The sequence below is a fragment of the Prionailurus viverrinus genome, chromosome E1 (genome assembly GCF_022837055.1).
Source record: "Prionailurus viverrinus isolate Anna chromosome E1, UM_Priviv_1.0, whole genome shotgun sequence".
Lineage (NCBI taxonomy): Eukaryota > Metazoa > Chordata > Mammalia > Carnivora > Felidae > Prionailurus > Prionailurus viverrinus.
Genome location: NC_062574.1, coordinates 40,356,986 through 40,369,338, shown reverse-complemented (window position 1 = coordinate 40,369,338; position 12,353 = coordinate 40,356,986). Strand labels below are relative to the sequence as shown.

General features: G+C 44.9%; 1 protein-coding gene across 4 annotated transcripts in view; it reads right to left on the bottom strand.

Annotated features, from left to right (window-relative positions):
• CEP112 (centrosomal protein 112) overlaps positions 1-9,711 on the bottom strand; it is a 422,889-nt gene extending 413,178 nt beyond the window's left edge. The window contains exons 1-2 of one of the 4 annotated variants that reach the window (XM_047833171.1): positions 9,596-9,711; positions 2,288-2,401 (exon numbers count right to left, since the gene is read on the bottom strand). In XM_047833171.1, coding sequence (XP_047689127.1) covers positions 2,288-2,393 — 106 coding nt within the window. In that variant the 5' untranslated portion in view covers positions 2,394-2,401; positions 9,596-9,711. Of the gene's footprint in view, positions 1-2,287; positions 2,402-5,073; positions 5,210-8,792; positions 8,886-9,243; positions 9,357-9,595 lie in introns of those variants that run through there. The other 3 variants (XM_047833173.1, XM_047833170.1, XM_047833172.1) reach the window with 3 other exon arrangements.
• Positions 9,712-12,353: the final 2,642 nt, after the last annotated feature.

The window sequence follows — 12,353 nt, the reverse complement described above, 5'->3', positions numbered from 1 at the left end:
CTATTTTGACATTAATCTTTTATCAGTCTAACTCAACCTGAGGATTATATATCTAACATAAATCGTAAGTCTGCTTTAATCTCTTAGTTTCTAAAGGTCACATTCATTTATTGTTTTACCTACAAAAATCGCGAGGGCTGGATTTACCACTTTGCTCATACCAGATTTATCACTACAGGTATGAGGGCTAACCTTTGAAGAAGTTTTGTATTTTTAGCTTTGAAAATTATATAACCACAAAGCAAAGTTCATGAAATACTGGGGGTACTTGGGGCAAAAAGAAAAGTAAAACAGATAAACTTACGGAAACACTTTTTCAAACTATGTATTTTCTAAATGTCTTGCAGAAAACTGAAACCTATATAATATCCTAATGGCCAGAATTCAGTACAATTTGATTACTGAAAAGAATTCAGTACTCTACTTACAATATTGGGGAGAGCAATTATCAGAAGTAGAATTTAGCTAGAAGAAGATATAAATTATTATCATTGTTCAGGCTCTTGACTAGGATGTGAGTTCCAGATCATTCACTATGAATTAATTAATTAAATAAAAGGGCAGGATATACCAATACCGGCAATGACTCATGAACCAAAGACTACAATTAGTCCAATTCTATGTAGCTAACATCCATTTTTAAAAGAAGATGAAATATGAGGGTAGTTTTATTTGAAATACATTTATAATGGAAGACTTTAATACAAGTTTTTCCTAATGAGCAGATCTAATGAAAAAGAAAAAAAAAAAGGTAGTGAACATCATAAGAGAATACAACATAGATATCATTGTGAATACAATTAATCAAATAATATACAAATAATACAAATAACCATGAATGGGCCACGGGACATGAAATATGCATCTTGAAGACTAGCAGAAGAAGAAAGAGGAGGTTAAAGTCTGACAAGGCAAGAGAAGACAGTTGGGAAAGAAGCCTGGAAGAAAGACCATGCTGACTAGGAAAGGTTACAGCCGTGGAACAATGGGTGACTGACCACTAGAATGCATAACTGCTACACGACACTCCCTTCTCCCAGCACAGCATCCTGGAACAAATATCTAATGTTGAGTTGCTTCCTCATTTTGAATACACGGTTCACTTAGACACCTCAGGGAAAGAGGGAACTTGGACAACTCGGGTAAAAGCCAGAGTTGGCCCCACTCCCACTCTCCACTGCCAAACTACCAAATCAGATTTGCCTTTACAGCCTATTGTCACTTAGAGAATCATCTTGGCCCCCCCAAACTCTCTCCAATTGTCTTCTGATGCCTTAAATTATCTGGAAAGTCTTTGATTTGAGACAGAGACTCTCATTCCATAATTAGAGAAAACAGGCCAAGAAATGCAGACAAGGTAGCAACAAAAACTCATTTGCAATTGATTTCACTCAGTCAACCAACAAGCATACAAGACCAACAGATTCTTTTCTGCTTTGATACATAAAACTGTTAGAGAGCAGAGGGACAGCAGGCTCCTGAAAGAGGAAGCATTTCAGGGAGGAAAAAGATGCAGGAAGGAATAGTTGAGAAGAAATTTTAAACTCTCTAAAGAAACTTTAGAGATCCATGGGCTTTAAGCTCATGATGTCTAAGAGTGGTATCATATTAAGATCTTTCCACAGTTTTCTAGAATATTATCACTAAATTTCTATTTACCCTTGAATAGCTCAAAGCACACAATCCTACATCAGCTTCAGATGAAGTTGTTATTAAAAGAATTCAGCTTTGGGGCGCCTGGGTGGTGCAGTCGGTTAAGCGTCCGACTTCAGCCAGGTCACGATCTCGCGGTCCGTGAGTTCGAGCCCCGCGTCGGGCTCTGGGCTGATGGCTCAGAGCCTGGAGCCTGTTTCTGATTCTGTGTCTCCCTCTCTCTCTGCCCTTCCCCCATTCATGCTCTGTCTCTCTCTGTCCCAAAAATAAATAAACGTTGAAAAAAAAAAATTTTTTTTAAAAAAGAATTCAGCTTTGTTTTTGTTGTGACAGTTCACTGGTTTGAGGAAATATTACAAAGAAAAAAATTAATCTTAAGACTCTAGTTTACGGGGCAGCTGGGTGGCTCAGTTGGTTAAGCGTCTGACCTCGGCTTAGGTCACGATCACACAGTTCGTGGGTTCGAGCCCCGTGTCGGGCTCTGCACTAACACCTCGGAGCCTGGAGCCTGCTTCAGATTCTGTCTCCCTCTCTCTCTGCCTCTTCCCCCCTTGCGTGCTCGCTCTCCCTCTCAATCTCTTTTTCAAACATAATAAATAGACATTTTTTTAAAAGGTTACCATCATAATCTTACCTGACCTATGAGGTAATTTTAGAACAAAGGGCTTCATATCTACCACAAAGTGATCAAATTCTGCATCCAGCTTCTCCCACTTTTCTTCTTCACTTCCCATTTCCATAATTCAGTCTGTAAGAGATTTAAAATTAAAATATTAAGATCTGTCTGCTGAGGACCACACAACTCTGATGAAAGAGAGCAAGGAAAACACATTAGTGTCAAATATCCCCAAACTGATCGATAGATGTGTTGTCATCCCAGTCAAAATCCCAGCAACAGTCCTTGTAGATATGCACAAGCTGAGTCTAAGAATGCATATGGAAATGTAAAGGGACTAGAAGAGTAAAAGCAATTCAGGAAAAAAAGAACAAAGTTGGGGAACTCACACGACCTGATCTTAGGATGTCCAATAAAGCTAAGGAGTCAAGACAATGCGGTGTTAGTGAAAGAAGACACACAGACCAATGGAACTAATCGGAGGTCAGAAATTGACCAACCAAGTATGGACAGCTGGTGCATATCAGTATGGACGCAGTATGGACAAAGGGGCAAAACACGGAGAAATGACAGGTTTTACCACAAATATGCTATAACAATTTGGGCACCCATATGCAAAATAAAGAAAAAAAACCTCAACCTAAACCTCACACGGTAGACAAAGTGAACTCAAAACAAATCACAGACCTAAGTGTGAAATGTAAAACTATAACGCTCTTAGAAGAAAACATAGGAGAAAATCTTGATGACTTTGGGTTAGGCAAGGATTTCTTCTCAGGACACCAAAAGAACTACCCATAAAGTAAAAATTATTATATTGGACTTCACCAAAACAGAAAAAAAACTTTTGCTCTGCAAAGGACTCCATTAAGGGATTGAAAAGATAGGTCACAGACTGGGAGAAAATATTTGCAAATCATATATTCATATATATATACGCCCATATATATATGCGCATATATATGTATATATGAGTCACAAAGGATTTATATCAAGAACATACAAAGAACTCTCAAAACCCAACCGTAAGACAACAACCCAATAAAAATAGCAAAAAAAAAAAAAAAAGAAAAAAGTCACTTTACCAAAGAAATTATACAAATGACAACTAAACACATAAAAAGATGCTCAGCATCATTAATCATTAGGGAAACGCAAATTAAAGTCAAAACGAGCTCTCACTACACACTCTGTAGGACAGCTAAAATAAAAAATGCCAAATAAACAATACCAAATGCCAGTGAGCACACACAATGACAGGAACTCTCAGGAACTGCGGGTAGGAGGGCGACACGGCACAGCCACCCGGGATCACGACTTCGTAGCTTCTTACGCCATTCAGCACACGCTTGCCACGTGACCCAGAAATCTCACTCTTGGGTGTTTCCTCAAGCGAAACAGTCTTTATTCACACAACCTTGTATAGCTGCTATCTCCTTGGGTAATCAAACCCCAGGAAACAAGCCCAACGTCCCTCCCCCGGGGAACAGGTAAACAAACTATGATGTACCCACACAACCAAGGAGTACTCAGCAACAGAAAGCAATGAACCACTGGCATCCGAACGGAGCACGGATAAACCGCAAATGTAGCCCGCTAAGCGAAAGAAACCATTCTCAAAGGGCAACACACTGCATGGACCCATTTGTATGACGTTCTAGAAAAGGCAAACAGTGTGGGCACAGAGAAAAGTGGTTCACAGGGCTCAGCAGCTGGGGGAGCACTGAACACAAGGCCGTGGCACAAGGAACACAGCTGGGGTGCCGGGACTGTTCCGCGTGTTGTCTGTATAGGAGGTTAGAAGACGCTGTTCCAGGCATGTGTAGAACCTCACCAAACTGTATACCAAAAAAGTGATTTTTAACTGTATATAAATTCAAAAATGTTAATTCCCCTCAAAAAAAAAACCTTAAAGTATCAGTGCTCATATTTCTTCCTAATTAGCAAGAAAAATACTATATGTAAGAAGGTGAATCCCAAAACTCGGTAGGTTTTGACAAAACTCCTTAAGTTAAAACTATCTACGCTCACCATGTTCCTTTCAATTAAAACATGTCTTGGGGCACCTAGGTGGCTCAGTCGGTTAAGCGTCCGACTTGGGCTCAGGTCATGATCTCACGGTCCGTGAGTTCGAACCCTGTGTTAGGCTCTGCGCTGACAGCTCAGAGCCTGGAGCCTGCTTCGGATTCTGTGTCTCCCTCTCTCTGTGCCCCTCCCCCCGCTCATACTCTTTCTCTCTCTAAAAAATAAACAAACATTAAAAACAATTTTTTTAATGTCTTGAAAGGGATATGGACTCCCTCTACATGACACGTAGTCCCCAGTTTGTCATTTACTCATTTACAAATTATATGTTGGACAAAAGCTCTGTTCTGCCTCATGAGCTGTCTTCCTCCACGGCCGGCCTCGTCTCTGCTCAACCAGCTTCTAATACTGAACCACAGTACCCTCCATCTTACTACCTACCAACAGGCTCTTCCTAGAAAGTTCTCTCTGCCTGTCTCTGGGAGTAAACCACAGCTTTTGCTGGCCGCCATGACTTCCCTCCCGGTTGTCAGAGGTGGACCCATTCTCTCTCAGGCCCATGGTACCCACTCTCTGGGGTCTTCCACTCTCCCCTCAGCCTCGCCCCGGAAGGAAAACACTTACTGAGATCCGTACTGCCGCGTCCCAACCGCTGCCCCTCCAGCCTCAATCCAGAAACTCTCCTCTTATGAGGCCCTCAGCATCCGACTAGCCCTTGTCCTCCTCATTCCCGTCGCTCTGATCTTCCCAAATCCCTTCTATCAGATCACAGCTCTTACCCTCTTAAACGCTCTCCTCCTTCTGCTCCCTCAGCAAGACTGTGCTCCTTGGGGCGCCTGGGTGGCGCAGTCAGTTGGTTAAGCGTCCGACTTCAGCCAGGTCACGATCTCGCGGCCCGTGAGTTCGAGCCCCGCGTCAGGCTCTGGGCTGATGGCTCAGAGCCTGGAGCCTGTTTCCGATTCTGTGTCTCCCTCTCTCTCTGCCCCTCCCCCGTTCATGCTCTGTCTCTCTCTGTTCCAAAAATAAATAAACGTTGAAAAAAAAAATTTAAAAAAAAAAAAAAAAAAAAAGCCTGTGCTCCTTGACCACCTGCCTCAATCCCCAACTAAGGGTCTGGAGAAAACAGGCACTGCCTGCAGTCACACAGCTTCCTACCTTACCCGAATTGTCAGGTGTCTTTCACCATTTCCTGCTCCACAAAGCAGTTACCAGACATTTTAAAGCCCCTCAAACTGCGCTTGCCTCCTCTCACTCTGAAATTAAAAAAAATCTTACCTCGTTTCATGGAAAAAATAACAGTCAGGTGGTGACACCCCAAAAGGCTCTTCCTTCTGCCTCTCAGCTTCCCTCTAAGAGAAGAGAATACCTCCTTTCCTCCTTTGCTTCTAGATCCGAAGCATTAACTCTCCTCTCTACTGCCGACACGTCGATCACCTATCAGTTACCTCTTCCCGGGTTCAAACTCTCCGCTCCTGGGGTCTCCATCCCCTCCCCCGTTCCCATTCTCTAACCCCCCCTGAAGTCAATATATCAACAAATAGTCGGAAATGTCTCAAAACCTGCCTGTTATCTCTCTTCTCGCTACCACTATCTCAGAGATATTGCAACCCACTATCTGGTTTGCCTGCTTCAGTCACTGGTACCAGAAGAAGCCCCCCCCCCCCCCCCCCCCCCGCCACCTCCAAGTGCAGAGCTAAGCATATCACTCTATTTTAAAGTCTCTCCTAGAGTGCCTGGGTGGCTCAGTCTGTTAAACGGCCGACTTCATTCAGCTCAGGTCATGATCTCAAGGTTGGTGAGTTCTACCCTTGCATCAGGCTCCACACCACCAGACCATCTCTCACCTCTCCCTACACACACACTGCCTAATACACCCACCCACCAAAGGCCACCTCCCCACCGATGACCTCCGTGCCATGCCTCCAACCCTCCAAGCCCTTACACGATTCCACGTCTTCCTCACAGGCTGTCCCCTCTGCCTGCGGTCAGGTAAACACAGCTCAAATGGCACTTCTGAATAAAGCCTGCCCTGCTCGGCCTAGACGCCCATTGTGCCAGACTCAGCATGCCCTGCTCACATCTGGGAGCAGCATTCATCGTGCTATCATTTTTTTGTACCCATCTATATATTATTTACACGTCTTCCACCATCTGTGACGTGTTCCTGGAAGGCAGGGCCCCTGACTTACACATCTTAGTAGGCACCTAGCACTTTATGTGGCACGTATTAGAAGCTAAAGAACTGACTGGTAAATAAATGCTAACAAAAGGGAATAATGTCCCACTTTAACGTGACCAATGATTTTTTAAAAGACTCTGTTCTGAGTACCAAACAGATCTGCTAGAATAGAAATATTATATGGCCGCGCGCCTGGGTGGCTCAGTCGGTTAAGCATCTGACTTCGGCTCAGGTCATGATCTCACGGTCCGTGAGTCCGAGCCCCGCGTCGGGCTCTGGGCTGACCGCTCGGAGCCTGGAGCCTGCTTCGGATTCTGTGTCTCCCTCTCTCTCTGCCCCTCCCTCCATCGCTACCCCCACCGCCTTGCACTCTCTCTCTCCAAAATATATAAACATTAAAAAAAAATTGTTTTTTTAAGAAATATTATATGGCCTTAATTCTATTTACCAAAACTGGCAATCCTACCTTCTGCATCACAGTAGAAAAAACATATTTTCAAATTTAAGACTTGGTTAAGAGAAGTTGTATTTAAATGCATTTTCTGATTGGTTAGTTGGCTTGGGGGTGTTTGGAATGGTTGTTTTGCATTCCTACAATAACTAACCGCATTCTAATATAATTACACCCATTATGTACTTGGTAACGAAAGGCTAGATACCACTGCAGAGTATTAGATCATAAAGGTGAAAAGCAACTATTCAAATGGATGACCAGACAAACAGAAACTCACAAACCCAGAATTCTGAACACAGCTCCAGCCCAGGAGTATACTCCCAGGCTTTAACAATGCATCCTGCCCTTGTACTCAAACATTTGCCTGACAACACCCACCAATAAAGCTAAAGCAAAAGATTTGTAATGATCACTAATTGGCAATAAACTCTTTGACCCATGCAGGAGATGTTAATGTTTAAGGTTAGAGAAAACTAAAACTCAACAGTTAAAAGACTCACCCAAAGTCATGAAATAAAGCGCAATGCTAGGATTAAAATTCTGAAGTCCCTAGCTCTCAGATCCATTATATGGAACCTGTGGGCCATTTACATACACGTCAGCAATATCTCCAACTAATAAAGGCATATTTTGAAAAGTAGAAAGGCAATTGGAATTGTTATAAGGAGACACAATACTGGAGTACACATTTTTTTAACACAAAAGGTCAATATGATATTTACAAAAAGCTAAAAATCTGCATCTCCTTATCCCTTATTTATTCTCCAATAAAATTAAGAAATGCAAAAAGGAAAAACTGTTACCATTTCAAACCTTCAAGGAATTCTTCCTACACAAATGACATCTTTTTTTTCAAGTTCATTCATTTATTTTGAGAGAGAGAGCATGTGTGCAAGTGCACAAGGGGCAGAAAGAGAGGGACAGAGAATCTCAAGCAGGCTCTGCCCTGTCTCTGCAGAGCCTGATGCAGGGATCGATCTCACAAACCATCAAGACCTGAGCCGAAATCAGGAGTCAGATGCTTAACCATGTGCCTACTAGTCACATAAATTACTTCAAAACCAAAAAAAGAAGTCAATTGGGTGACTCTTCTTAATAGTTATTACTCTATATTTGATCATGTCTTTTATTTAACTCACTGCCATTGTCTTTTTTTTTTTTTAATTTTTTTTTCAACGTTTTTATTTATTTTTGGGACAGAGAGAGACAGAGCATGAACGGGGGAGGGGCAGAGAGAGAGGGAGACACAGAATCGGAAACAGGCTCCAGGCTCTGAACCATCAGCCCAGAGCCTGAGGCGGGGCTCGAACTCCCGGACCGCGAGATCGTGACCTGGCTGAAGTCGGACGCTTAACCGACTGCGCCACCCAGGCGCCCCTGCCATTGTCTTTTTTAAAACCTATTTATATGTGGATGCCTCTCAAATAAGCCAAAACCTTCTCAAGATGCTTAGCTGCCATAGGAGTCAGCAAGGCAGAAAGAAGCAGACCTTAAAGCCTTTTAAAAAAGGCTTTTAAGAAAAGCAGCCACACTGCCAAACAAAAAATACACCCCACATATATATACGCGCGTTGCCAAACACAATAAACACATTCCTCAAAGTTGCAAGAAAAAAAACCATTTTGTTCAAAACATATTTTAAATGTATGGCGAGTCATTCCACAAAACTTGAAATACGTCCCTCAGTAGCTCAGTCTTACAGGTGCATGGGATGTTTGGACAGTTAGGCGAGCACTGATAGAGCCTTCCCCGACGGTGCCAGGAGCATGCAAACGTCTCCCGGTCACAGCCCTGGGAGACAGGCACTATTTCAAAGCCACCTGCCAGAGCAGGAAGCTGAGGCTTAGCAGAGTTAAGTTACTGACCTAGAGTCAGTCCCACGGAAAGTGGCAGCTGGGCCTGAACACGGTGTGCCCGTCATCGTGCGCTCCACCCCACTGCAGCCTGACCCCTACGCGGAGGCTCCTGTCGTTTCATTTGCCTCTTCTTATTTTTACTCCTCTTTAAACATAAAGGACAAATAATAATATAGCCACCCAGTGATCAGAATACAGGCTGTTCGTCTGTACTGATGTTTTTTTCTGTTGCACAATGGAACTCGGAAACCCTCGCTGGCCCCAGCACGCCGCGATGCTGGGCCAGGCCTTCCCGAGCTCACTGCTGTCGGGACTGTCCCCACAGAGGAGCCAGCACCTGGGTTCTGCCCTCACTCTGGGGTCGCCCATCCTGTCCTGGGAGGAACTTCCCCTGCAAGAGTGGAGAGCGGGCACGGGGCGGGCGGCCTGCGAGCCCGCGAGGCAGCGGCCGCTTCCCTACCTTGTCCCGGACACAGATTTCTCCTCCCCAGCGGAGCGGTCCGATCTCTGGACCCCGGCTCGCGGACCAGCTCCATCCGCCCAGCAAACTTTACCCAGAACTTTCCCCGTCCGCGCCCGGGCTGGTTTTCACTCCACAAGTGGAACCGCAGCGGTCTGTGCCCAGAGCCCCCCAACCGGGCGCGCGCCCCACAGGCCTTGCGAACGGGCCCGGGGCCTGCGGGGCGACGCCCCTCCCCGGACCGGCGGGCACGGGCGGGGCGACCGCCACCCCGCGCAAAATTCCACTCGAGAACCCGGGTTGTAGGGGCAGGACGGGGAAACTCGGGAAATCAAGAACCTGGCGCCCCTACATGCAAGCTTTCCGGTCGGCCGCCGCGCCGCCACCCCCGCCGCCGCCACCGCGAAACGGTTTCAAATCCTTGCGGGCCGCCGCCGTCGCCACCGCCCAGCAGCCCGGGGGCGGGGACTTCCGCGCTCACATTCCCCGCCCCCTGCCCCACCCCTCCGCCCGCGGCCTGCGCGCGGCGCCGTTGCCATGGCGACGTTCCCGGCGAGGGCCGCCTGCGCCCGGCAAATCGGGGGCGGTACTTCCGCCCTGGTTTCCCCGCCCTCCCGGTCGCGTGGTGGGCCCCGGGCCGTTGCCATGGCGACGCTGCGGGTGGTCGCACTGCCTCCCGGGCCGCCTCGCAGCCTAAAGGCACGTAGGCGGGTCCCAGGCGGAGATTCCTTGGGAAGTGCTACCGCTGTCTGCACAAGGCTGCCCTCGGGCATCCCGCGAGGAGAGTAGCCCGTGAACATTTTAAGCGTCGTGGAGAAGAAACAAGTAGAGGGGAGAAAAAATGGAATTGCTGTAGGGTGTTCACAAAAGGGTGTGGCCATTTGGGCAGACGTCGCTGAGTCTCAAGAAGTGAGAGTTTACTGCCTGGTATCTCACAACCCACAAGTGAATGAGGTCGGATTAAAGAGGGAAAATGAGCATTACCTTGTTCCCTTTTTTTTTCCTTTTTCTTTTTCTTTTTTTTCTTTTTTTTTTTTTTTTTTTTTTGCATTCAGAACTATCTGAGGTTTCAAGAAACTTGCCCCCAAATTCTGAAGATGCTAAAATAAAACAGAAGGTTTTGTGCTTGTCAGTTCTATGTGGAATGGCAAGATAGAGTGGAAAATGTAATTTTGCTTCTCCCAGGAAGCCTCAACCTCCTCAGGGCAGTCTCCGTGTGTGCATTGCTGTGTTATGGTGTTCTTTGGTGTTCTATCGCATTTCTGGAAAGGCTCTGAAGTATATTTATTTAAATACCAGGCAGAAACCAAATTTAAGTTGTAGAAACACTCACTTAAATGAAATTCAGTTTACCACTGTTTTTCATCTAATTTCACAACAGGACTCCTTCTGCAGTGTCTCTGCAACACTCAGTGTGATGCCAAATCTAACATAAGCACAGCTTGAAGCAACTTTTCGGTTTTCCATAAAGAAAATAGAAGATTCATTCACTTGTAACTAGGTACTTTCAAGCTTCCAGAGGGAAGTCCTGGTCTCTCCAAGGTGCTTTTTCAAACCCCTTCCACCAGAAATAAGTACCGACCGTTCTTCGTTGTTTCAGTGACTAATTATGAAGGCTAAGGAAAGGCAACGGTATGAAATGTTTTTAAAAATGAGTTTTGCAAAGCATATTTGGGCATGTTTATAGCTAAAGAATGATCAGTAATCCAGATCATTCGCACTGCCAATCAGGGATGCAAAAGCCATGTACGCAATTGATGGCAGGAATCTGACCACATGGTGAAGAAGTTTAAATTTTTTTTTTTTCAACATTTATTTATTTTTGGGACAGAGAGAGACAGAGCATGAACGGGGGAGGGGCAGAGAGAGAGGGAGACACAGAATCGGAAACAGGCTCCAGGCTCTGAGCCATCAGCCCAGAGCCCGACGCGGGGCTCGAACTCACGGACCGCGAGATCGTGACCTGGCTGAAGTCGGACGCTTAACCGACTGCGCCACCCAGGTGCCCCGGTGAAGAAGTTTAAAATACGTAACCGTGTTGCAGGAAGAACATGAAATGAATTTTTGACATTCGATGTCTAAATGAACATGAGCAAAAAACAAAAAAACAAAAAAAAAGGAAGATGAAGAAAGGGATCAAGGGGAAAAATGTAACAAAGTCAAATTCATCTGAGGGGAAATTACTGCAGAGAGGAAAAGATGTGACTGAAAGTAAAAAGTAATAAAAACTGATAGTAAACTTCTTATTTTCTCTAAGTGAAAGTAAGAAGATAAGAAAATCTCCCTTTATACTTTTAAGAACTAGCAGATTGTCACTTTTTTCATTTAAAAATAAAGTATGAGCGCCTGGGTGGCTCAGTCAGTTAAGCGTCCTACTCTTGATTTTGGCTCAGGTCATGATCTCACGGTTCGTGGGTTCGAGCCCCGCATCGGGCTCTGCCCTGACAGTGAGGAGCCTGCTTGGGATTATCTCTCTCTTCCTCTCTCTCTGCCCCTTCCCCGCTTGTGCTCTCTCTCTCTCTCTCTCATTCTCAAAATAAATAAATAAACTTAAATTAAAAAAAAAAAAAAAGAATATACAGTTGACCCTTGAACAATATAGGTTAGTACTGCATGGGTCCACTTATACACCATTTTTTTTTTGTAAATACAGTAGTACAGTCCTGTAAATGCTTTTTTTCCCCTCTTCCTTATGATTATCTTTTCTCTAGCTTACTTTATTGTAGGGATACAGTATATGATACATGTAACATACAAAATGGGTGTTAATCGACTTTCTCTTCTGCTCAACAGTTGGCTATTAGTAGTCAAATTTGGGGGGAGTCAAAAATTATACATGGATTTTCAACTGTGAAAGGTTTCATCCACCCTAATCCCCATGTTGTCCAAGGGTCACCTGTACATATATACCTATACAGATGCAAACAAAAATATTGCTATGACAGGCATGGAGGTTTTTATTGTTACTTATGTCATAAATAGGTAGGTGAGATACCAGCTTGAGACTGGGCTGTGTTCACCTTAGGATTCAAGCCTATATGTCCTGTTGAGTGACCTCGCATTACATGAGAACCAAGGAACCCCTAAGAGATGGTGAGCAGGTCTGGTTC